Genomic DNA, 25,523 nt, shown 5'->3' with positions numbered 1-25,523 from the left:
TAATCCCTTAAACATGGGCTGGCATTATGCAAATATTGGGGCGTACACCCCAACTGTTACGTAACAGTCGGTGTTATGTTGAGATTCGCCTATTCTTCAGAGGTCGTTTAAACAAATGAGATTTATATAAGGAGGAGGAAACAATGGAGTTTGAGACTCACTGTATGTCTTTTCCATGTACTGAACTCTTGTTATTTAACTATGCCAATATAAATTCAATTTTTGAATCTAGGGCACCTTTAAATTACTCTTTTGGCGTATGGCAGTTCCACTAAACCAGGGGTGGGGAACGTTGATCCTGGAGCGCCATTGTCCTGCAGAGTTTTGATCCAACCCTGAAAAAAACACTCACCTGCCTGTAACTTTAGTAATCCTGAAGACCTTGATTAACTTCAGATGTGTTTAAATAGGGTTGGAGCTGAACTCTGCAGGACAATGGCCCTCCAGGATCAACGTTCCCCACCCCTGCACTAAACTGTGTGAAACTAGGGCTGAAAATAAGTGACAAGTAAAGCTTTCACTGTGTATTTGAAAAGTGCATTGTGACCGATTTTTCTAATCATAAATAATGCAGCCTGAAATGCTTACTGAATTTGTATGTGAGTGAGAACAAAGAAAAAAAAAAAAAATTTATGTTTGACCATATATAAATCGAGGAATCAGATCAGACAAAAATAAAAATGACATGACATGACATTACATTACATTAAAAAAAATAACTAAATCAAGATTACAGTAATAGGCTATAATAATTAGTATCAGATATCACAGGGGTCTGAAACTTTGTGAGTTTTAAAAAGCAACATACCGAAACCAACAAATTGAATGAGCTCCAACAAGGCAAAATAGCGTCCAAATTTCCAGAGCATCTGTCATCAAAACCACAACATAATTTTTCATCTGTCAAGGGGCAAAGTCAAAAATAATAATCATAGCATATGGCAAAAATGGATAAACCTTTTCAAAGGATAGTTGCTGACATAGAAACATTAACACATAAGTTTATTATAATCAATGAAATGGACAGTTCAGAGGTGCAGAGTGCAAATTTGAGGTTTATATATACATTTATTTTCTGTGTACCACATTTACAAAGATGTGTCAGACTTTTCCATGAACTTTACGAACCTGCATGAATCAGTGCTGATCTGAATAATGGAGCTGTTCAAACTTGTCATGTTTGTTCTTCAGATCAGACTTTGTATGTGTAAAATGTAATTCAAAACACTGATATGCATGTAAATGCATGTAATAACTTCTGATCTGAAGACAAATAGTGAATGGACTCAATACAGTCCTTTTATCAGTCCCTCCCATAACCTTTTATGTAACCAGAACATATCATGTACATCTGTCATATCACTCAAACCCAACAGAGGAGGTGCCCCAAGCACTTTAAGTAACAAAAAGAAAATATTATGTTACTGGCTGAAGGGGGGAAGTAAAAAGCTGCAGGACGGAGTTGTTTGGACGTTGTGGACGTGTGGGTATCTGATATTGCGCCTCCGGTGAGTTGGTGACTTTCTTCTGACGCATGCTGTAGGCTACATAAATAAGAGTGTTTTACGTATAAAGTTTTTACATAGTGACTGCGTTAATGCATGTGGACATGTGGAAACAGTAGTTTTTTTCATTGTTTGGGGTCGCGCAAGGTGTTAGTTATTTCAAATTGCGCTGCTTTAGTTTGTGAAAAGCATCGATGTTTCTGAATGAATCTTTGATTTGAGCGAATCAATCTCGTGTACTTTCATGCACTCGCTCGTACCTTTCGTTTGCCGCAGCCTCTCCTTTACTTCGGTAAAGTTGGTTTTATATTCGCACATTCGGACTTCTGATAAATTCAGACTTTCCAATAAATGTGCAATAAATTAATGTTTGCGAATTTTAAGCAGCGACATGATATTGACAACCAACGATTGTCAACTTTCAACATTTTTCACAGTCGATCAAAATAGGCAAGTATTGTTTTAATGGCATATTTACTTGTGAATGTCCAATGTAGTGTGATTAACAAGGCTATTGAATACGGATGTCCAAGTGTGCGAATATAAAACCAACTTTACCCAAGTCTCTCCTTTCCTGTTCGGTTTCAAAAGAATGACAGGAACTAATGCATTCTGTGCGGGCTGTGATACTGAACAAATACGCTCGCTTCACTGAACGTTAGGACAAAACTGTGCTGATCGAATGTCACGTGAATCACGTTCACATATGTGTGGAAACTGCAGGAAGAATTATGAATGTGCAAAAGTAACAAATCATATTGTATAGTTGAATTCTCTGTTGTCGTTTGCGGGAAAAACTACGGTGCCCCGCACATGACATGCAGGGGATAAAAACTAAAATCGTGCGCACGATTTACCAATGGTGGTGTAAAGTATTAGAGTACATTTGTTACTGCACTTTGTTACTACTTTGTAGTTGTACTGAGTATCAATGATGTTAACAATTTTTACTCTCTACTTGACTACATTTTTGAACAAGTAAATGTACTTTCTACTCCAATACATTTGTGATGAGTAATGCAAACACATTACATTTTGCATGGCACCTAACTTTTTCTGCAGCAGTTTGTTTCTGCTATAAACAAGCGATATTGCCATCTAAGGCTACTGAAGGTACTATATCTTGTGCATTTTGCCTTTACTCACTCAAACTTGCCAGCAAAGCTACTTTACGTGAATGCGAGTGCATTAATAGTTACAGACATAGGCGCCGAAATGGTCGAGCACCCGCAGAAAAATATGAGATATTCTTTATTCTTTTTAACCAATAAAAAATCAATTGCGTCTTTCAGACACAACTTTCTTCTTGTTTTTACAGTTAATTTCAGGCAGTTTCAAGGAGATGAGGTCATTCTAACTAACCTAAAAAGCCTCTGCATGCATCTAAAAATCTCTATGAACGACAGCATATTAAAACACAGATAAATCAACTCATCAGCTTACAGTGCGTAAGTCTCCTCAGCTTTCATTGTCAATTGCGTTCCCTATTGTTGCGCGTCCTCAAGCTGGCCACCTGCATCTTTGAACGAGGGGGCGGAGCAAACAATATTTTGAATTTGGACTGCATTACCTATTTCGACCACTGTCATTCCCCTTTAACATTATTTTATTTATCCGCTATATTTACGAGACCTTTTTGAAGGATATTGGTTTACTTATGGCCTTTTTATGCATTTGAGCTTATCTGAGACTTGTTTGTAGACGTTTAAGAGGCTGTTGTGTCGACCTTGATTTATAGCAATTTTTAGGTGTTCAGTTTTATTTTGATTTTAGAAAATAAACATGATTTCTAATCTTACAAATCAACTTTTTCTTATTTTCACTGGCATGTCTCTTAGGTGTTGAGGATTAGTGCATCTTTGAGCCTACATTCAGTACGAGTAAAATACTTAATTACTGTTAAAATCAGATACTCTAAGACTTTTAATCAATTCGTATTAGAATTGGTGATTTGTAACTTGTAATGGAGCAATTTTCGCTGTAAGGTATCTGTACTTTTATTCAAGCATGGTTTTCAGGTACTCTTTACACCTCGATTTACTAAATCGTGCGTGCGATTTACTATTTCATTTCCTCGATTTGCTAAATCGTGCACACGATTTACTAATTTGTTCCCTCGATTTATACATTGTGTGCATGATTAAGCAAATTGAGGGTATTAATTAGTAAATTGTGTGCACAATTTAGCCTACTATTTTTTTCCTGCATGTCATGTGCAGGGCTCTGTAGAAAACACTAATATGATGCTTAAATATACTTGATCTGGAGTCTCATAATGATGATTTACTCTTTGATTCATTTGTTTTAAACTCACTAATAAGACTCAAAAAGATGTGCCACCACCTACTGGCGTACTGCTGGTTACTGGTGTATTCAGGCTGATTTATTAATTGAACAAAATGGAATGAATCTTTTTAGCGAAAAGAATCAAGGAATTGTATTCATGGGAATTAATCCAAATCCCCACCAATATTGTACTGTTCAAAGAATATCTATCAATTATCTAGCTATCTAGCTAGCTAATTATATTCAAGTGTGCACAATAATGTTCCTCCAAAGCAGATGTCCAACTATCAAGGCTACTACACAACAGTGAACTTGACAAAGCTGTGTATATTTTCACAGTTTTAAAAATGCTCAAGGTAAAAGACAAAATTATAAACTAAAGATCTGACTTTAGAAACTAAAACTGATGCTTTACTCCCTTGGCTGTTTTTTTTTCCGATTGGGCACACTGAATACATTAAAGAGTATGTTGAAATATAACTCAATCTCTCTAGTAAAATACCCTTTGGTCCTTGGAAAACATGAACTTTCACACACTGTAGTATATACGTGCACTAGTACTGTTATGGGAGTGAACAAAAGGGCCAAAGAAGAGTAAACTTTGACTTATGTTACAACTTGACCATGATTTAGCATGTCATGTTTTTATGGGTGTTTTCTGAGAGAAAATGTTGCAAGCTCATATAATAAAACAGGACAGGCTTCCAGTAAGGGCAAAAATAATTGAATTGATTGAATTCATATTTCCATGTAATGATCACTTCTGATACTCTCATAGACTCATACTTTCATGAATCAGTGCAATAGCTGAAATCCACTTTGTTCTTCTGCTTACTGGTTCCATACAGTACTTTTTTTTCTACCATGTCATCTACCATGGGATACCAATCCTTTACGCTCATCATCAAAAATTAGGAAATTTAGTGCATTTTATTGCAGATAGTTTAATAAACTCATAAGCAATAATTTTGACTTTGCTACTACTGGTTATACTTTCTGCTTGTGTATTAGTTTCATAGTGTAAAAGTATTTAATTTTGTACTGCTTTATTTATTTATTTATTTATTTATTACATCCGTTTAAATGTGCAGTAGAGTTGAGCAACAGGAGAGTGTGAAATGTATACTTTTAATACAAGTTGCTTTGAATAAAAGCTTCTGCCAAATGCATAAATGTAAATGTTAAGTAAAAAATACTTTAATTTGATCGAACTGGGGCAGAGGTGGAGATGAAGGAGTTCTGAATCTAATTCTGTACCACATTGAGTGGAAGCTCATTAACTAGACCTCTACATGGAAATGCTTTTTTCCCCTTTAAAGACTGAATGACCCTTCACTCACATACTATAGTATGTATGTGTCTTGTCATATACATTGAGGCTGAAGGAGAGTAAGCTGTGCTTCCACTTTGACTTGGCTTACACTCAACAGAGTTATTCTGGTAATGATTTTGTAGTCTACATTTTCATGGGTAAGAACATGTTTATTGGTATTATCAGCTTATAGAATAAAGTAGCAATAACTCTTAATGTTGACCAGACTTATTTGACTGTCAGATATCAAATGGTTAAGTCTTTCTTTAAGCTATTTCTAAAAAATGTCTTTTTATTAATTGATTTTTAAATGAGATGATCACTCATGCATCCACTATTCTACCCCAACATTAGCATTTTATCTTCTGATCACTTTGTCCACAAAATGCATTTCTGAAGCAGTGTTGAAAAGTTCATTGACAGTTGTTGCATTCAATAAAAATTCTGATGAAAAATGTTGATGAAAACAGTGTTTATAATGTAGATGATTGACATGGTCAACTTGTTTTGAGGTTTTTTCAGTGGATTACTCTTGTTCCCTTGCTTTACCACAGGTGCCATGAACAGACAGATTTTTCAGTCATGTGGCCAAATCTTGTCAGTCCTTCTGCTGACGACTGTCCCAGTTGTTCGGAGTGGGAAGGTTCTTGTCTTTCCTGTGGATGGCAGTCATTGGGTCAACATGAACATCTTGGTTGAAGCACTTCATGCCAAAGGTCACAATGTTACAGTCATTCGGATGGCAGACAGCTGGTACATCAAAGAATTCTCTCCTCACTACACATCCATCAATCTCAAGTCTGAAGGAGGATTCGATGAAGAATTCTTTGAGATGTTTGCATTCAGACTTATGACAATTCTGAGGCAAGGTTCCACCTGGGCTCGTCTAAAGCTGGAGATAGAGATGTGGGAAAGTTGTTTTGAGATGACGAAAACAGAGAGTAAGATGATAAACAGTATGATGGAAGACCAGCAGCTAATGCAGTCCTTTAGGGATGCCAAGTATGACTTGCTCCTTACAGATCCACTCTTGTTTGGAGGCGTTATTCTGGGCCATTACCTGAAGCTGCCCATTGTCTACAATGTCCGTTGGACAATGTATAGTGAAGGTCATTTTGCAATAGCTCCTTCTCCACTTTCTTATATTCCTTTTCCAATGGTGGAGTTATCAGACCGCATGAGCTTTTTTCAAAGAGTGAAGAATGTAGTGGTATACACTGTAGCTGAAGCACAAGGTGCTTTCATGTTTGCTCCACATTATAATGCACTTTGTGAACGGTTCATTGGCCCAGGAACATCCTACTTTACCTTAGTTCAGAGTGCTGACCTGTGGCTCCATAGAGTTGATTTTACTTTTGAATTCCCACGTCCCACTATGCCAAACATCGTCTACATGGGAGGTTTTCAGTGCAAGCCATCAAAGCCTCTTCCACAAGATCTGGAGGACTTTGTGCAGAGCTCTGGAGAGCATGGTGTCATCATCATGTCTTTGGGCACTCTCATAGGTCAGCTTCCTGATGATGTGGCAGAGGCAATTGCTGAAGCTTTTGCAGAACTTCCACAGAAGATCATCTGGAGGTACAAAGGAAAGAGACCGTCTGCACTTGGGAACAACACCTTAATGATGGACTGGATGCCTCAGAATGATCTTCTGGGTCATCCTAAGACCAGAGCCTTTGTGGCACATGGAGGAACCAATGGAATTCAAGAAGCCATCTACCACGGGGTGCCAATCATTGGATTTGGGCTGATTTTTGACCAGCCTGATAATCTTGCAAGAATGAGAGTAAAGGGTGTAGCCAAGAATGTAGACTTTGCCACAGTGGATAAGGACTCCTTCCTTAAAACTGTCAAAGAGGTCCTTTATGAGCCCTCTTATCGGGAGAACATGCAGAGGCTCTCAAGGCTTCACAAGGACGTCCCAGTGAAGCCTCTGGACAATGCCATCTTCTGGATTGAGTTTGTTATGAGGCACAAAGGTGCCGCTCACTTGTGCACAGAGTCGTACAAAATGCCCTGGTACTCTTATCACTCTGTTGATGTCATGCTGTTCCTGCTTTCTGCTGTGTCACTCATAATCATGACTATATATGCAGTTATCAGATATTTCTGTTGTAGAGTATGTTTTAGAAGAACAAAGAACAAACTTGAATGACTTTGCTTTTTTATTTTTACTCAGGTCAGACATTTCCTGTATATTAATGACCAAAGCTTTCAATCAATATGGTATTCATTTCAAATGGTGATCTATAGATGTTGATTTTTTGGTTTGTGCACGTTTTTAGTTGTTATATTGTTTTAGAACATATTCTATATTTCATATTTGAATTATGCCAGCTCTAAAATGCTTTTTATTTCTATAACAAATACAAAATTAGAAATAAGAATTTCATTGTACCTGGTACATATACAAATAAATATCTTGAACTCTTGAATAAACTTGTGATTTTATTATCATTTAAGTTTTTTTTAAGTTTTCCTTTTCTTTTCTGTATATTATTATTTAACCATCTCCATGCATTTGATTGTAATGTTGTTTGTTAGTGTTTCTGTTTCATATTTATGTGCTGAATATAAATGTACTAAACTTTAGGGTCCAGTTCTCACTATTAACTTACTTCTTAGCATGAATATTACTAGGATATTGGCAGTTTATTAGTACTTATAAAGCACATATTAATTTTTTATTCTGCATGACCATATTGTACATCCCTTAATCTCAATATCTATACTTAACAACTAACTTACTAACTATTAATAAGCTTTAATTAGGAGTTTATTGAGGCAAAAGTCATAGTTAATAGTTAACAGTGAGAATTGGACCCTAAATTAAAGTGTGACCAAAGTTTTGAATTGAAACAGAAATTCTGAACAATTATATATAATATATATAACTAATAACTAATATATAACTTTTAAAAACTGTACATACTTGTTTATTAGTTACTAATCAGAACAAAAACAAGTAATAATACAATGACCCCTTACAGTACTGCTGACTTGGGACCACCCATTTCTATTAAATGATAACTTTGAACTTTTAAGTTTATAAGATATTTAAGTATATGATGTGTACAAGCAAACACCACTCATATAGTTTTAATAATGTAAAAAATGTAAAAATCTAGTTTTTACTTTAGAATTTTATACCATTTTTGCAACAACACTGCTAACTTCACTACAACAGCACAGATTTACAGCACAAAACATACAGTGTGACCAGCTTAGCTAAATTATCAAAAGAATGACTCTTATGAGCTGATTCTTCGTAGTGAATCAAAACATAAAGCACTGTATCCCGCTTTTTCAGTTTAGTGAATCAAATGCTGAATTTGTAACCATTTGTACTCTTACTATTTTTACCATATAGTTTTATGGCAGGAATTCATCAAAACACATACAGTGCCAGAGTCTAACCAATTCCCAAATGAGTCGATTCTTTTAAGTAAATCAATAACATGCATTTTGACCAGTGTAAGATGAATGACTCATTGGAGCCGTTTCCTTTTAGTGAATAATGAAGATAAAGCTTGCTACTTAGACTAATGTGTTGTACTCAAGACGCATGAAGTTTAAATAGGTTACCGTATGTTGTTTGAATGACAGTATTTAATTAAAACTTGTGAGTTATGAATTTTGCCAGCAGTAGTGTTTTTTAATAAAAAAAAAATTAAATGAACGACAAATATTTAACCATATTTTTAGATTGTTTAGTTTGATAAAATAATTTATTTCTAATGTTTTTGTAATATTATATAGCACTGAGCGAGCAGAGACACAGTAAAATGGTTGTATGAAGCACACTCTTCTAGAATGTCCTCACTCTTTAAGCTTTGAGTTGTTCAGTTCATTTTGCTGAATCAGTTTGATCTGAATTTCCTATGGGGCATTTACATGTTTGTTTTTTTTTAAATTAAGTTTTGGCCATTTAAGTAGCTTCAGTGCACCATAGTCAACACCAAGGTAAAATTACAAAGACAATTTTAAATGGTAGCTTATTAACTAGGGTTGTGCAGGTAAATGCCCTTTGCCCTGTTAAAGACTGTTAAATGAATATCAGCAAGCACAACGAGGCCAAAAGAGAGTAAGTGCTTGTAGTTTTGTTAGTTACGCTACATTCAAGGCTGACCTGCTACATATTCATGGGTAAGAATATATTTTTTATATGAACAGCATAGAGATCACAAGGAACAATATTACTTAATTTTGCATGTTTGCTGTTTCCACACCAATTAGAAAAATTAGCAAGTTGGAGATTTTTATTTGACATTTGCCTTGCCAAAGCTATATTTTTAATCTTCATATGGTTGATTTTTTTCTTTTTCTTTCTTTATTGCAGATTTGAATGCCATCTAGTTAACACAAACCAGGTGAGTATGTTCTTGGTTACTATAAGTAAATGTTGTTGTGTCTGGTCAAAAAAATTAATCAATAATACTTTTTCCATTGATTCTATAAGAAAATCACCTTAAAGGGTTAGTTCACCCAAAAATGAAAATTATGTCATTAATGACTCACCCTCATGTCGTTCCACAACCGTAAGACCTCCGTTCATCTTCGGAACACAGTTTAAGATATTTTAGATTTAGTCCGAGAGCTTTCTGTCCCTCCATTGAAAGTGTTTGTACGGTATACTGTCCATGTCCAGAAAGGTAATAAAAACATCATCAAAGTAGTCCATGTGACATCAGTGGGTTAGTTAGAAGTTTTTGAAGCATCTAAAATACATTTTGGTCCAAAAATAACAAAACCTACGACTTTATTCAGCATTGTCTTCTCTTCCGGGTCTGTTGTATATCCGCTTTCACTCCACAGTGACGCTGCTTCTTCTTCTTCTTTCCTGTTTTACGTCGGTTGGCATCCAGCTTATTGGTGCACTACTGCCCCCTTTTGCTCCGGACAGTGATGCTGACGTGTTATCTAGTGCGCCCAAGCTTCGTTTACAGTCTGAGGGAGACGCACGCTGTATTCAAGCTATTCTACATTGTTTGTATTTTGGTATTGCTATATTTTCTTAAATAGTGCGTAGGTGTGCATGTCGCGGATGTCCTAATTGCGTCACTGTGCACCAATATGCTGGATAGTACAGTATACCGTACATTCATTTTCAATGGAGGGACAGAAAGCTCTCGGACTAAATCTAAAATATCTTAAACTGTGTTCCGAAGATGAACGGAGGTCTTACGGGTTTGGAACGACATGAGGGTGAGTCATTAATGACATAATTTTCATTTTTGGGTGAACTAACCCTTTAAGGCTGGAATACACTACATGACTTAAAATCTGAACAGATTTTAAAACTCTATAGGCATCATACACTTGCCAACTTTGGTTACAAAATATAGGCTTCATACACTAAAAGAGTATTATACACACAGACTTTCAAAAGGTTCCAAACACTAAGTCTGTTTTTTCAGTATGAGCGGCGTGTTTTTTAAAACAGCAGCAGCGTGACGATTCGCCAAGTGTCTATTTCACGCTCACCATTTTTTACGGTAGTAGTTATAGTATATAGATTATAGTCTGAAACAACAACAAAATAAATGTAAATCTGTGCCCATCATATACTACATCATTTTCTGCAAAATCTGGCTCTGACTTGACGTTGACGCATCCAGACTGGAAATCGTGGTAAAAAACTCAGCAAACTGAGTATTGGATCCTTTGCTATGGCTTCTTTCAGTGCAATGCCCTTCCACAAAGCTTGCTAGCATTTCACTTCACAATCTGTTAAAAAATGTCACATTTTCAGATGCAATGTTGAATGAATTATTTATACTTTACTAATATTACTTGACATATTCAACTGGTTCTTTAAAGTCTGTCAGAACATTATTGTTACTCTGTTGCTTTACAGCAGGTGCCATGAACAGACAGATTTTTCAGATATGTGGTCAAATCACATTAACCCTTCTGCTGACGACTGTCCCAGTTGTTCTGACCGGGAAGGTTCTTGTCTTTCCTGTGGATGGCAGTCACTGGGTCAACATGAACATCTTGATTGAAGCACTTCATGCCAAAGGTCACAATATTACAGTCATTCGGATGGTAGACAGCTGGTACATCAAAGAATTCTCTCCTCACTACACATCAGTCACTCTGAATTCCCCTGGAGGATTTGATGAACAATTCATTGAAACATTTGCATCCAGACTTATGGAGATTCTGAGGGAAGGTTCCACCTGGGCTCGTCTGAAGCTGGAGATAGAGATGTGGGAAAATATTGCAAAGATGTTTAAAACAGAAAGTGAGCTGATAGTCAGCATGTTTGAAGACCAGCAGCTAATGCAGTCCTTAAAAGATGCCAAATATGATTTGATTCTTACAGATCCAGTCAAGTTTGGAGGCATTCTGTTGAGTCATTATCTCAAACTGCCCATTGTCTACAATGTCCGTTGGACTATTTACAGTGAGGGTCATTTTGCAATAGCTCCTTCTCCACTTTCATATGTACCTTTACCAATGATGGAGTTATCAGACCGCATGAGTTTCTTGGAAAGAGTGAAGAATGTTTTGATGTCCATCATAACTGAAACACAAGTTGCTTTTATGATTGCTCCAAATTATAATGCACTTTGTGAACGCTTTGTTGGTCCTGGAGTATCTTTCTTTACCTTAGTTCAGAGTGCTGATCTGTGGCTCCATAGAGCTGATTTTACTTTTGAATTCCCACGTCCCACTATGCCAAATATCGTCTACATGGGAGGTTTTCAGTGCAAGCCATCAAAGCCTCTTCCACAAGATCTGGAGGACTTTGTGCAGAGCTCTGGAGAGCATGGTGTCATCATCATGTCTCTGGGCACTCTCATTAGTCAGCTTCCTGATGATGTGGCAGAGGCAATTGCTGAAGCTTTTGCAGAACTTCCACAGAAGATCATCTGGAGGTACAAAGGAAAGAGACCATCTGCACTAGGGAACAACACCTTAATGATGGACTGGATGCCTCAGAATGATCTTCTGGGTCATCCTAAAACCAGAGCCTTTGTGGCACATGGAGGAACCAATGGAATTCAAGAAGCCATCTACCACGGGGTGCCAATCATTGGATTTGGGCTGATTTTTGACCAGCCTGATAATCTTGCAAAGATGAGAGTAAAGGGTGTAGCCAAGACTGTAGACTTTGCCACAGTGGATAAGGACTCCTTCCTTAAAACTGTCAAAGAGGTCCTTTATGAGCCCTCTTATCGGGAGAACATGCAGAGGCTCTCAAGGCTTCACAAGGACGTCCCAGTGAAGCCTCTGGACAACGCCATCTTCTGGATTGAGTTTGTTATGAGGCACAAAGGTGCCGCTCACTTGCGCACAGAGTCGTACAAAATGCCCTGGTACTCTTATCACTCTGTTGATGTCATGCTGTTCCTGCTTTCTGCTGTGTCACTCATAATCATGACTATATATGCAGTTATCAGATATTTCTGCTGCAGAATATGCATGAGAAAAACAAAAAACAAAAGAGAATGATTTTTAATTAAATTGACAAAATGTGTGTTTTTTATTTAGGATTAAAATCTCTGTAGCTGTATCTGTTTCTGTTAGACTATATTCAAACCTGTTTTTAATAAATAAATTTATGATCTCTTTATGAACTTTTTGAAGCGTCAAAGTAGTAGTCGCGTAGCTGTCTATGGGGGGACAGAAACCTCTCAGATTTCATTACAGTGCCAAAAGTAAAAGTCTTCATTTGTGTTCAAAAGATGAACGAAAGTCTTAGGGGTAGGGCTGTGACGATAACCACATTACCGCAATATCACAGTAATGAGATGCCTACCGCAGTGTTGAAGCCATCACCGTCAACACTGCACGTTTCTATGGTAACCAAGGGCTCCTGCACTCACCAGCTTTATGCGGCTGCAGCTTGTTTGTGTAACAGCGAAAGGAATGATTTGTTGAACATCTGCGAATATTTTAAAGTATGCAAAATAGTGACTGGGCTTAAACATATCATTTTATTAAAACTGCTGCTCTGCTGTGCCAAGAGACATTTCGAAAAATTCCACTGGTTACTTTTGCATTTGCCACATAGACCTGATAACGGTAGGCTATCCTAACTATCGTAATTTATTCCATTGTTTCTCTTGTGGTCCGTACATATAGTGAAAAAAATGAGAATAATAGTTTTTCGTGTTAAACAGGTTGTTTTTTAAAGTCGGTGCTTGAAGTAAAGCTGCTCTTAATTTCCATTGATGACTGCACTGAATATTATAGACTGTTAATAATTTTAATTATAGGCCTATAGAGAATACGATTCTGACGTCACGCCGCGTTAACTTCTTTGTTTATACGCCATCTTGACAGGATCGCGCAGCCTTTCCGTCATTGAGTTTAGTTCAGTAATTTGTTTTCTGTCATGATTGTGAAAAATGTCACCATTGTATGTCATTAATGCTGCATCGATAATGGTGATAGTAACTCTGATAATCGTTCTGAGAGAGAACTGGACAATGAGCAACGTTTTTTGCCTTTTCTACGTGTAAAAACAGCAAGGGAAGCAGGTGGAGGAGATGACGAGAAGACGCCGGATGGCAAATCTTTTAGTAATGGCACTGATTAAACCCACTGCATATCACTCAATAAAAGAATCACATTGCTGAGTGTTTTTTGAAATTTTTGGTTTAATAATTAACATTACCTTTTGCGAGTCTGACTCTCACTCCGCTCGTGAATTAGTAGAACTTGAATGGGAACATTCAAATGCTTTTAAGAATGAAGAAACGCTTAATGCACCGAGACAAACACAAGATTCTGTATCTGTTAAAGCATACTGTGTGGAGAACGCGCTGCGTTCGAAATTCAGGACTCGTCTGCACATCTTTTAATATAATGTCATCATAATACACTAAGCCAGCGTTTTTAAAAGGTGCCCTTGCAAGGACTCACTACTAAACTGTTGACAAGCTCCTAGGGTTTTGATTTTGTTTGTCATCTGTTGAAATAAATATAAAAATACAGTGTGTTCGTGTCCGTCTGTCCGCTGACTGACCCATAATCTCTGATTCTCTGGGATCGTGGAAAGGAATATTTACAATGACAACAGTTGTAGGCCTTGTATGCTCGTTTAAGCATCATTTAAACGTTTCCAACAAATAAATGAATCGATTTTTCTCAGTGTGTTGAACACATACTTTTATTTGGATATTCATATGATGGCTGAAGCAGCAGCGAGCGTCCAGTGTGCGACACGTTAAACAGATGAACATTGTAAACGAAATTCTACAAAACTTCAGTGAAAAAATAAAAAATAAATAAAATTATCATGCGATGCTATAAAATAGCTTCTGTTCCCTGCAAACGATACCCTTAAAAATGTGAATGTTCCACTTAATGGCAGAAACAAAACAAAAGGTAAGCAAGTATCTGTATTCATTCCAGTGCAAGTAGTAGGGGGCGATCCTGTCAAAATGGCGGCGCCGCCCCGGCATGCAACACGGCATGACGTCGGTTCGTATTCTCTATAATTCATTGTATAATAGACCTAAAAACATGTTTAAATATTTTCTAAGAGGAGCTAATTAGCCTAATCTTTTATAATCCTCACAGCACGTCAGCGGTGATGCGCTATGAAATTATTGTGGGGCAAATTTATTATAATATTAAGCAGTTAACCGCCAAACCGCGTGATTTGTTGCTTATTCACCACAGTAAGAAAAAATCCCATACCGTCACAACCATACTTACAGGTTTGGAACAACATGAGGGTGATTAAATGATGACATAATTTTCATTTTTTGGGTGAACTATCCATTTAAATAAAATTACATTTTTATATGGTGATTGATACATTTTGATTAATTCTAAGCATTATATTTTTATGCAGTACACTATAATCTTTACTCTCTATGTACAAATATTGTACAAACATATCTGTCATTTATTGTATACAGTATATCACAGCATTCAGTGGTCAGATATGTCCTAATATTCACCATCATGTGTCTCAGTTATTGACTGTAGTGATACTGACCTCAGAGGTTTTCACTGTTAATATTACTCTTATGTTGTAGTGTTCTTCTCTGCTACTGATCACCCTGTCATCATTTATTTTGTGATAAAAAAAGGCTGAACGTATAGTAATCCTTATTTACATTATATACGGAGCCCCTAAAGGGATATGATGGTGGGAAAAATATATGAGACGGGAGGAAAAAATATATTTCAAAACTTTTTGCGTTTCTCCGAGAAACTTTGCATTCTATCGCAAAGAAATTAAAAGCTTTACAAGGGAACACAAAGAAAAACATTTAACCCTTTGAGCGGTACGGTCCCACATGTGGGATTTTTATTTCTGTGCCCCTGGGCGTACGGTCCCACATATGGGATTTCGAACGTTCAGCGACGTCACATAACTGCCAGATTCAAACTGTGCTTTCGCGCTCTGGCTGCGAGACGGATGCGCGCAGCTCTTGTCATACATCACAACTATGCAGTGTTTTCAGCCACATAACGTTTCTTTTAAGGTTTCAGACATTTAAATACACATAAGCACCATTAAAACAATATATTTAGAGTTTATAAAATACACACTGATGTCAGACATCAGTGGAAGGAGCAATAACAATCCATTCAAATATAATTTGCCGACATTTATTCATATCAGATACACATAATGGGCCCAAGTAACTATAAAGTTTACTCTATTATTCTTCCAGTTCACCAGCAACTTGCATATATTTAGGGAGAAACGGATGAATTCACCCGCTGTAAATCCGACTGACAGGACTCTGTGAACTGCAGCGCAAACTAAGATGGCGGCGCCCATCTCGCGTTATAGATCAAGATAAATATCATTTATAAAGGCTTATAAACGACAAAACACACTCACTCACACATATTTGAGGATCGGGATATCAGATAGTTGATGACATGGTAAGCAAGTTTGTGAATATTTTAAATAAACAAAGAAAAACAAAATAATAGCGATCCATCTGTCATACAGTGTTATTGTGGCTGCGTTCAGCGCTAGTGACAAGCAAGACGCGTCGCTATGGAAACATTAAAGGCAAACGTTCTAAAATAACGGCCGCCTTAAAAAAAACTCACTCTGAATATTTTAAACTCAGAGAATGCAAAAGCATTGACATATTTTCTTTTTTTAATATTTTAAAATGTAATTTATTCCCGTGATGGCAAAGCTGTATTTTCAGCATCATTACTCCAGTCTTCAGTGTCACTTGATCCTTCAGAAATCATTCTAATATGCTGATTTGCTGCTCAAGGAACATTTCTTATTATTATAAATGTTGAAACCAGTTGTGCTGCTTAATATGTTTTTGTGGAAACCATATTTTTCAGGGTTATTTGATGAATAGAAAGTTTAAAAGAACAGCAATTATTTGAAATAGTAATCTTTGTAACATAATACATTTCTTTACTGTCACTTTGCTGAATAAAAGTATTAATTTCTTGAAATAGTACTGACCGCAGATGCTTGAACTGTAATTTATAGGTTCTGATTATAGTGCAGTGGATTAATTAATAGTATATTGTTCATTAAACTGGGTGACCAGAAGAGCATAGTGCCTGTTGTCCCTTTCACATTATGTTGTGAGAGCAGAGTAGAAAGAAAAGGCCATGTACCCATAATCCAACACTTGATAGAACAAAAAAGAGCTCTTGTCAAAAGAGTTCTTATTATATCAGTGTCACATTAAAATATCTAAGCATTAAAGTGGTTTACTAAAGGATAAAAACAGCATGACAGGAAATTTACACTCCAGTCTATCAAAGTAACGGATCAGGATTATTTGTAGTGCAAACTCTGTCTTGGCCAGATCTATGGTGCATTTAGCAGTCTTATAAACAGACACGATTGCAGCAAAAATGTCTCCCAAAGTTGTTATTGATGCATTGTTTTTTTTTTTTTTTTTTTTTTTTTTTGACCTACCTGGACTTAACACTGTGCGAAATTGTTAACATTCTAATATCTAAATAGCTTTATGGCTTTCATTTTTTGTTGCAACTTGATAAAATCATTGTTTAAATAGATGACTGTGAAACACATGACTGTGACTTTAGTTCTTCTACTATTAGTCTCATTGTAATAAATTTACTGAATGCAATATCCACTTCTTTGTTCTTACCGAATTACTAAAAGAAACATGCTTTTACTACTGTACAAACAGCATAGTTAACTAAGCAAGTTCAATTGAAGTGGACACTTTGTAGCCTAGTATGGCATCACTTACAGTCAAAATATTAGGGTTACAGAAGAGTGTATTTTTATATATAGGCAACAAAAATAAATATTAGATTAGATGATAGACATATGCAACAAATTTTAAAATGTGGTTGTTCTCTTCCTTTGCAACAGGAACTATGAATGGACAGGTTTTTCATGTGCTTGGGCCAATCCTGCTAACCCTTCTGCTGACGACTGTCCCAGTTGTTCAGAGCGGGAATGTTCTTGTCTTTCCTGTGGATGGCAGTCATTGGGTCAACATGAACATCTTGATTAAAGCACTTCATGCCAAAGGTCACAATGTTACAGTCATTCGGATGGCAGACAGCTGGTACATCAAAGAATTCTCTCCTCACTACACATCAATCAGTCTCAAGTCTAATGGAGGATTTGGTGAAGAATTCCTGGAGACATTTGTATCCAGACTTATGGAGATTCTGAGGGAGGGTTCGATCTGGGCTCGCCTGAATCTGGAGATAGAGATGTGGGAAAGTTCTTTGAAGATGATTAAAATGGAAAGTGAGATGATAGTCAACATGTTTGAAGACCAGCAGCTAATGCAGTCCTTAAAAGATGCCAAATATGATTTGATTCTTACAGATCCAGCCATGTATGGAGGAGTCATATTGGGCCATTATCTCAAACTGCCCATTGTCTACAATGTCCGTTGGACAATGTTTAGTGAAGGTCATTTTGCAATAGCTCCTTCACCACTTTCTTATGTTCCTTTTCCAATGCTGGAGTTATCAGACCGCATGAGCTTTTTTCAAAGAGTGAAGAATGTTTTGATGTACATCATAACTGAAACACAAGTTGCTTTCCTGATTGGTCCAACTTATAATGCAATTTGTGAACGGTTCATTGGCCCAGGAACATCCTACTTTTCTTTAATTCAGAGTGCTGATCTGTGGCTCCATAGAGTTGATTTTGTTTTTGAATTCCCGCGTCCCACTATGCCAAACATCGTTTACATGGGAGGTTTTCAGTGCAAGCCATCAAAGCCTCTTCCACAAGATCTGGAGGACTTTGTGCAGAGCTCTGGAGAGCATGGTGTCATCATCATGTCTCTGGGCACTCTCATTGGTCAGCTTCCTGATGATGTGGCAGAGGCAATTGCTGAAGCTTTTGCAGAGCTTCCACAGAAGATCATCTGGAGGTACAAAGGAAAGAGACCATCTGCACTAGGGAACAACACCTTAATGATGGACTGGATGCCTCAGAATGATCTTCTGGGTCATCCTAAGACCAGAGCCTTTGTGGCACATGGAGGAACCAATGGAATTCAAGAAGCCATCTACCACGGGGTGCCAATCATTGGATTTGGGCTGATTTTTGACCAGCCTGATAATCTTTCTAAAATGAGAGTAAAGGGTGTAGCCAAGAATGTAGACTTTGCCACAGTGGATAAGGACTCCTTCCTTAAAACTGTCAAAGAGGTCCTTTATGAGCCCTCTTATCGGGAGAACATGCAGAGGCTCTCCAGGCTTCACAAGGACGTCCCAGTGAAGCCTCTGGACAATGCCATCTTCTGGATTGAGTTTGTTATGAGGCACAAAGGTGCCGCTCACTTGCGCACAGAGTCGTACAAAATGCCCTGGTACTCTTATCACTCTGTTGATGTCATGCTGTTCCTGCTTTCTGCTGTGTCACTCATAATCATGACTATATATGCAGTTATCAGATATTTCTGTTGTAGAGTATGTTTTAGAAGAACAAAGAACAAACTTGAATGACTTTGCTTTTTTATTTTTACTCAGGTCAGACATTTCCTGTATATTAATGACCAAAGCTTTCAATCAATATGATTTTCATTTCAAATGGTGATCTATAGATGTTGATTTTTTGGTTTGTGCACATTTATATTGTTTTAGAACATATTCTATATTTCATATTTGAATTATGCCAGCTCTAAAATGCTTTTTATTTCTATAACAAATACAAAATTAGAAATAAGAATTTCATTGTACCTGGTACATATACAAATAAATATCTTGAACTCTTGAATAAACTTGTGATTTTAGTATCATTTAAGTTTTTTTTTTTAAGTTTTCCTTTTCTTTTCTGTATGTTATTATTTTACCATCTCTATGCATTTGATTGTAATGTTGTTTGTTTATGTTTCTGTTCCATATTTATGTGCTGAATATAAATGAATTCAACTTTCAATAAACTTTAGGGTCCAGTTCTCACTATTAACTTACTTATTAACGTGCATATTACTAGTATATTGGCAGTTTATTAGTACTTCTAAAGCACATATTAATTCTTTATTCTGCATGACCATATTGTACATCCCTTAATCCCAATATCTATATTTAACAACTAGCTTACTAACTATTAATAAGCAGTAATTAGGAGTTTATTGAGGCAAGAGTCATAGTTAATAGTTAACAGTGAGAATTGGACCCTAAATTAAAGTGTGACCAAAGAGACACAGTAAAATGGTTGTATCAAGCACAATCTTCTAGAATGTCCTCGCTCTTTAAGCTTTGAGTTGTTCAGTTCATTTTGCTGAATCAGTTTGATCTGAATTTCCTATGGGACATTTTACATGTGTTTTTTTTTTTGTTTGTTTGTCTGTTTTGTTTAGTTTTTTTGAATTAAGTTTTGTCCATTTAAGTAGCTTCAGTGCACTATATAGTCAATACCAAGGCAAAATTACATACACAGTTTTAAATGGTAGCTTATTAACTAGGGTTGTGCAGGTAAATGCCCTTTGCCCCGTTAAAGACTGTTAAATGAATATCAGTGAAGAACAACGAGGCCAAAAGAGAGTAAGTGCTTGTAGTTTTGTTAGTTACGCTACATTTAAGGCTGACCTGCTACATATTCATGGGTAAGAATATATTTTTTGAATATGCAGAGCATATCACAAGGAACAGTATTACTTAATATTACCAGTAGACATGTTTGCTGCTTCACCAATTAGAAAAATTATAAAGTTGGAGATTTTTATCTGACATTTGCCTTGCCAAAGCTTTTTTTTTTTTTTCATGTTCACATGGGTGATTTTTTTCTTTTTCTTTCTGTATTGCAGATTTGAATGCCATCTGGTTAACACAAACCAGGTGAGTATGTCTTTGGTTACCAGAAGTAAATGTTGTTGTGTCTGGTCAAAAAACAGATTTTAAAACTTTATAGGCATCATACACTTGCTAACTTTGGTTACAAAATATGGGCTTCATATACAAAACGACAGAGTATTACACACACAGACTTTCAAAACATTACGAACACTAAGTCCGTTTTTTAAAATGGCGGCAGCGTGACGAGGCGCCAAGTGTCTATTTCACGCTCACCATTTTTTTACGGTAATCCGATTGTAGTCTGAAACAACAACAAAATAAATGTAAATCTGTGTCCATCATATACTACACCATTTTCTGCAAAATTTGTCTCTGACGTGACGTTCACGTGTCCAAACTGCAAAAAGAGAATGATTTTTAATTAAATTGACACGTGTGTTTTTTATTTAGGATTAGAATCTCTGTAGCTGTATTGTCTCTGTTAGACTATATTCAAACCTGTTTTTAATAAATAAACAGGTCAATCTCTTAAAGGGTTAGTTCACCCAAAAATGAAAATTCTGTCATCATTTACTCACCCTTAAGTCGTTCCAAACCTGTAAGACTTTCGTTCATCTTCGGAACACAAATGAAGATATTTTTTAATGAAATCTGAGCAAATTCTGTCCTTTCTTTTCTCCACAGACAGCTACGCAACTACCACTTTGACGCTTCAAAAAGTTCTTAAAGAGATTGTAAAACTAATCCATATGAATTAAGCGGTTTCCAAATTTTCTGAAGAGACACATTCGCTTTATATGCTGAGCAGATTGAATTTAGGCTTTTATTCACATGTAAACATTGTTCAGCTCACACATCAGTTGTGGTAAGCGGAAAATCAAGCACGTTTGAGCTTGCGCAAGAGGTTTGTTCTCACATGTTACTCAGGTTTGGTTGAGCTTCTGTTTATGTTCGGTGATCAATGATTTCATGTGAATAACAGCCCAGATTCAAACTGTTCATCATAGAAAGTGATCGTGTCTCTTCAGAAAATTTGGACTAAACCGCTCAATTCATATGGATTCGTTTTACGATTTCTTTATGAACTTTTTGAAGCGTCAAAATAGTAGTCGCATAGCTGTCTATGGAGGGACAGAAACCTCTTAGATTTCGTTACAAATATTCTTATTTGTGTTCCAAAGATGAATGAAAGTCTTACGGGTTTGGAACAACATGAGAGTGAGTAAATGCATTTTTATATGGTGATTGATACATTTTGATTCATTCTAATCATTATATTTTTATGCATTACACTATAATCTTTACTCTCTATGTACAAATATTGTACAAACATATCTGTCATTTATTGTATACAGTATATCACAGCATCCAGTGGTCATATATTTTCTAATATTCACCATCATGTGTCTCAGTTATTGACTGTAGTGATACTGACCTCAGAGGTTTTCACTGTTAATATTACTCTAATGTTGTAGTGTTCTTCTCTGCTACTGATCACCCTGTCATCATTTAGCCTATTTTGTAATAAAAAACAGCTGAACGTATAGTAATCCTTATTTACATTATATACAGAGCCCCTAAAGGGATAAGATGGTGGGAAAATATATGAGACGGGAGGAAAAAAATATATTTCAAAACTTTTTGCATTCCTCCGAGAAACTTTGCATTCTATCGGAAAGAACTTAAAGGTGCCCTCGAATGAAAAATTTAATTTATCTTGGCATAGTTAAATAACAAGAGTTCAGTACATGGAAATGACATACAGTGAGTCTCAAACTCCATTGTTTCCTCCTTCTTATGTAAATCTCATTTGTTTAAAAGACCTCCGAAGAACAGGCGAATCTCAACATAACACCGACTGTTACGTAACAGTCGGGGTGTACGCCCCCAATATTTGCATATGCCAGCCCACGTTTCCAACATTATAAAGGGCATTAGACAAGGGCAGCCAGTATTAACGTCTGGATGTGCAGAGCTGAATCATCAGACTAGGTAAGCAAGCAAGAACAATAGTGAAAAATGGCAGATGGAGCAATAATAACTGACAAGATCCATGATAACATGATATTTTTAGTGATATTTGTAAACTGTCTTTCTAAATGTTTCGTTAGCATGTTGCTAATGTACTGTTAAATGTGGTTACAGTTACCATCGGTTATCACTGTATTCACGGAGACAAGAGAGCCGTCGCTATTTTCATTTTTAAACACTTGCAGTCTGTATAATGCATAAACACATCTTCATTCTTTATAAATCTCTCCAACAGTGTAGCATTACCTGTTAGCCACGGAGCACTATCAAACTCATTCAAAATCAGAAGTAAACAATATAACACTATACAATACTCACATAATCCGACGCATGCATGTCGCATGCATGACGAACACTTTGTAAAGGTCCATTTTGAGGGTTATATTAGCTGTGTGAACTTTGTTAAGGCACTGTTCAAGGCAAGCACGAGCTCTGTGGGCGTGGACCACGGGATTTAAAGGGGCCGCAGCATAAAATCGGCGTGTTTATAATGATGCCCCAAAATAGGCAGTTAAAAAAATTTATTAAAAAAAATCTATGGGGTATTTTGATCTGAAACTTCACAGACACATTCAGGGGACACCTTAGACTTATATTACATCTTTTAAAAACATAATCTAGGGCACCTTTAAAAGCTTTATGAGGGAATGCAAAGTGTTCAAATTTCTAAGCATTAAAGTGGTTTACTAAAGGATAAAAACAGCATGACAGGAAATTTACACTCCAGCCTATCAAAGTAGCGGATCAGGATTATTTGTAGTGCAAACTCGTGTCTTATAAACTGACACGATTGCAGCAAAAATGTCTCCCAAAGTTGTTATTGATGCATTGTGTTTTTGTGTTTTCTTAACATTGTGCAAAATTGTTAAGTTTCTAATATCTAAATAGTTGGAGGTTTTATGGCTTTCATTTTTTGTTGCAACTTGACAAAATCATTGTTTAAATAGATCACATGATTGTGACGTTAGTTTTTCTACTATTAGTCTTATTGTAATAAATTTACTGAATGCAATATCCACTTCTTTGTTCTTACTGAATTACTAAAAGAAACATGCTTTTACTACTGTACAAACAGCATAGTTAACTAAGCAAGTTCAATTGAAGTGGACACTTTGTAGCCTAGTATGGCATCACTTACAATCTAAATATTAGGGTTACAGAAGAGTGTATTTTTATATATAGGCAACAAAAATAAATATTAGATTAGATGATAGACATATGCAACTAATTTTAAAATGTGCTTGTTCTCTTGCTTTGCAACAGGAACAATGAATGGACAGGTTTTTCATGTGCTTGGGCCAATCCTGCTAACCCTTCTGCTGATGACTGTCCCAGTTGTTCAGAGTGGGAAGGTTCTTGTCTTTCCTGTGGATGGCAGTCATTGGGTCAACATGAACATCTTGATTAAAGCACTTCATGCCAAAGGTCACAATGTTACAGTCATTCGGATGGCAGACAGCTGGTACATCAAAGAATTCTCTCCTCACTACACATCCATCAATCTCAAGTCTGATGGAGGATTTGGTGAAGAATTCCTGGAGACATTTGTATCCAGACTTATGGAGATTCTGAGGGAGGGTTCGATTTGGGCTCGCCTGAATCTGGAGGTAGAGATGTGGGAAAGTTCTTTGAAGATTCTTAAAACGGAAAGTGAGATGATAGTCAACATGTTTGAAGACCAGCAGCTAATGCAGTCCTTAAAAGAGGCCAAATATGATTTGATTCTTACAGATCCAGCCATGTATGGAGGAGTCATATTGGGCCATTATCTCAAACTGCCCATTGTCTACAATGTCCGTTGGACAATGTATAGTGAAGGTCATTTTGCAATAGCTCCTTCACCACTTTCTTATGTTCCTTTTCCAATGCTGGAGTTATCAGACCGCATGAGTTTTTTTCAAAGAGTGAAGAATGTTTTAATGTACATCATAACTGAAACACAAGTTGCTTTCCTGTTTGCTCCAAATTATAATGCACTTTGTGAACGCTTCATTGGCCCAGGAACATCTTACTTTTCTTTAATTCAGAGTGCTGATCTGTGGCTCCATAGAGTTGATTTTGTTTTTGAATTCCCGCGTCCCACTATGCCAAACATCGTCTACATGGGAGGTTTTCAGTGCAAGCCATCAAAGCCTCTTCCACAAGATCTGGAGGACTTTGTGCAGAGCTCTGGAGAGCATGGTGTCATCATCATGTCTCTGGGCACTCTCATTGGTCAGCTTCCTGATGATGTGGCAGAGGCAATTGCTGAAGCTTTTGCAGAACTTCCACAGAAGATCATCTGGAGGTACAAAGGAAAGAGACCATCTGCACTTGGGAACAACACCTTAATGATGGACTGGATGCCTCAGAATGATCTTCTGGGTCATCCTAAGACCAGAGCCTTTGTGGCACATGGAGGAACCAATGGAATTCAAGAAGCCATCTACCACGGGGTGCCAATCATTGGATTTGGGCTGATTTTTGACCAGCCTGATAATCTTTCTAAAATGAGAGTAAAGGGTGTAGCCAAGAATGTAGACTTTGCCACAGTGGATAAGGAGTCCTTCCTTAAAACTGTCAAAGAGGTCCTTTATGAGCCCTCTTATCGGGAGAACATGCAGAGGCTCTCAAGGCTTCACAAGGACGTCCCAGTGAAGCCTCTGGACAACGCCATCTTCTGGATTGAGTTTGTTATGAGGCACAAAGGTGCCGCTCACTTGCGCACAGAGTCGTACAAAATGCCCTGGTACTCTTATCACTCTGTTGATGTCATGCTGTTCCTGCTTTCTGCTGTGTCACTCATAATCATGACTATATATGCAGTTATCAGATATTTCTGTTGTAGAGTATGTTTTAGAAGAACAAAGAACAAACTTGAATGATTGTTGTTGTTTTTATTATTATTATTTAATTTTCGTAAATTAAATTAATTCAACAATATGTTTTCAATTTGATGGGTTACACGCTACAAATCCTGTAACAAATCTGTACATTAGAGGGTATGTGAAACCCTTTCTTTATACAATTATGTGTCTGTTCTATCCACGTACACAAACTAACATTTCTCTTAGGATGAAGACTTCATCAATATTCACAGAATTTATGTATATACAGATTACAATAAACAATAAAAGAAGCTAAGGGTTTTGGTTTACAGGGAGTCTCTTTAGGCGTAATGGGTTTTATACTGTACAAACTCTATATTC

The 25,523-nt window shown here is 36.7% G+C and overlaps 5 protein-coding genes across 14 annotated transcripts in view; 4 read left to right on the top strand and 1 right to left on the bottom strand.

Moving 5' to 3' along the window:
* The window catches only part of elfn1b (extracellular leucine-rich repeat and fibronectin type III domain containing 1b), a 136,574-nt gene that overhangs the window by 50,038 nt on the left and 61,013 nt on the right, over window positions 1-25,523 (bottom strand). The gene's annotated exons all lie outside the window — the stretch shown is intronic.
* LOC125272737 (UDP-glucuronosyltransferase 2C1-like) lies at window positions 1,374-7,534 on the top strand. The gene is made up of 2 exons (XM_048197822.1): window positions 1,374-1,508; window positions 5,658-7,534. The coding sequence occupies exon 2, from the start codon at window positions 5,663-5,665 to the stop codon at window positions 7,256-7,258; it is 1,596 nt and encodes a 531-aa protein (XP_048053779.1). The 5' UTR covers window positions 1,374-1,508; window positions 5,658-5,662; the 3' UTR covers window positions 7,259-7,534.
* LOC125272738 (UDP-glucuronosyltransferase 2C1-like) lies at window positions 1,398-19,304 on the top strand. 2 transcript variants are annotated; one of them, XM_048197823.1, is made up of 3 exons: window positions 1,398-1,508; window positions 9,443-9,473; window positions 17,411-19,304. In XM_048197823.1, exon 3 carries the CDS (start codon window positions 17,416-17,418, stop codon window positions 19,009-19,011), a length of 1,596 nt encoding a protein of 531 aa, XP_048053780.1. In that variant the 5' UTR covers window positions 1,398-1,508; window positions 9,443-9,473; window positions 17,411-17,415; the 3' UTR covers window positions 19,012-19,304. The 2 variants fall into 2 exon arrangements, with proteins under 2 accessions (XP_048053780.1, XP_048053781.1); XM_048197824.1 differs by lacking the exon at window positions 1,398-1,508 and adding an exon at window positions 9,182-9,249.
* LOC125272739 (UDP-glucuronosyltransferase 2C1-like) lies at window positions 1,408-14,255 on the top strand. Of its 4 annotated transcripts, none has more exons than XM_048197826.1 (3): window positions 1,408-1,508; window positions 9,443-9,473; window positions 10,961-14,255. In XM_048197826.1, the coding sequence occupies exon 3, from the start codon at window positions 10,969-10,971 to the stop codon at window positions 12,562-12,564; it is 1,596 nt and encodes a 531-aa protein (XP_048053783.1). In that variant the 5' UTR covers window positions 1,408-1,508; window positions 9,443-9,473; window positions 10,961-10,968; the 3' UTR covers window positions 12,565-14,255. The 4 variants fall into 4 exon arrangements, with proteins under 4 accessions (XP_048053783.1, XP_048053784.1, XP_048053782.1 ...); XM_048197827.1 differs by having other exon boundaries at window positions 1,462-1,508; window positions 10,964-14,255; XM_048197825.1 differs by lacking the exon at window positions 1,408-1,508 and adding an exon at window positions 9,167-9,249.
* On the top strand, window positions 1,417-25,458 carry LOC125272736 (UDP-glucuronosyltransferase 2C1-like). 4 transcript variants are annotated; one of them, XM_048197819.1, is made up of 4 exons: window positions 1,417-1,508; window positions 9,443-9,473; window positions 20,316-20,346; window positions 23,599-25,458. In XM_048197819.1, exon 4 carries the CDS (start codon window positions 23,604-23,606, stop codon window positions 25,197-25,199), a length of 1,596 nt encoding a protein of 531 aa, XP_048053776.1. In that variant the 5' UTR covers window positions 1,417-1,508; window positions 9,443-9,473; window positions 20,316-20,346; window positions 23,599-23,603; the 3' UTR covers window positions 25,200-25,458. The 4 variants fall into 4 exon arrangements, with proteins under 4 accessions (XP_048053776.1, XP_048053777.1, XP_048053774.1 ...); XM_048197820.1 differs by lacking the exon at window positions 1,417-1,508 and adding an exon at window positions 9,216-9,249; XM_048197817.1 differs by lacking the exons at window positions 1,417-1,508; window positions 9,443-9,473 and adding an exon at window positions 19,778-20,114.

Source organism: Megalobrama amblycephala, linkage group LG7 (assembly GCF_018812025.1).
Source record: "Megalobrama amblycephala isolate DHTTF-2021 linkage group LG7, ASM1881202v1, whole genome shotgun sequence".
Lineage (NCBI taxonomy): Eukaryota > Metazoa > Chordata > Actinopteri > Cypriniformes > Xenocyprididae > Megalobrama > Megalobrama amblycephala.
The sequence above is the reverse complement of the archived record's forward strand: the minus strand, read 5'-3'. Positions and strand labels throughout refer to the sequence as shown.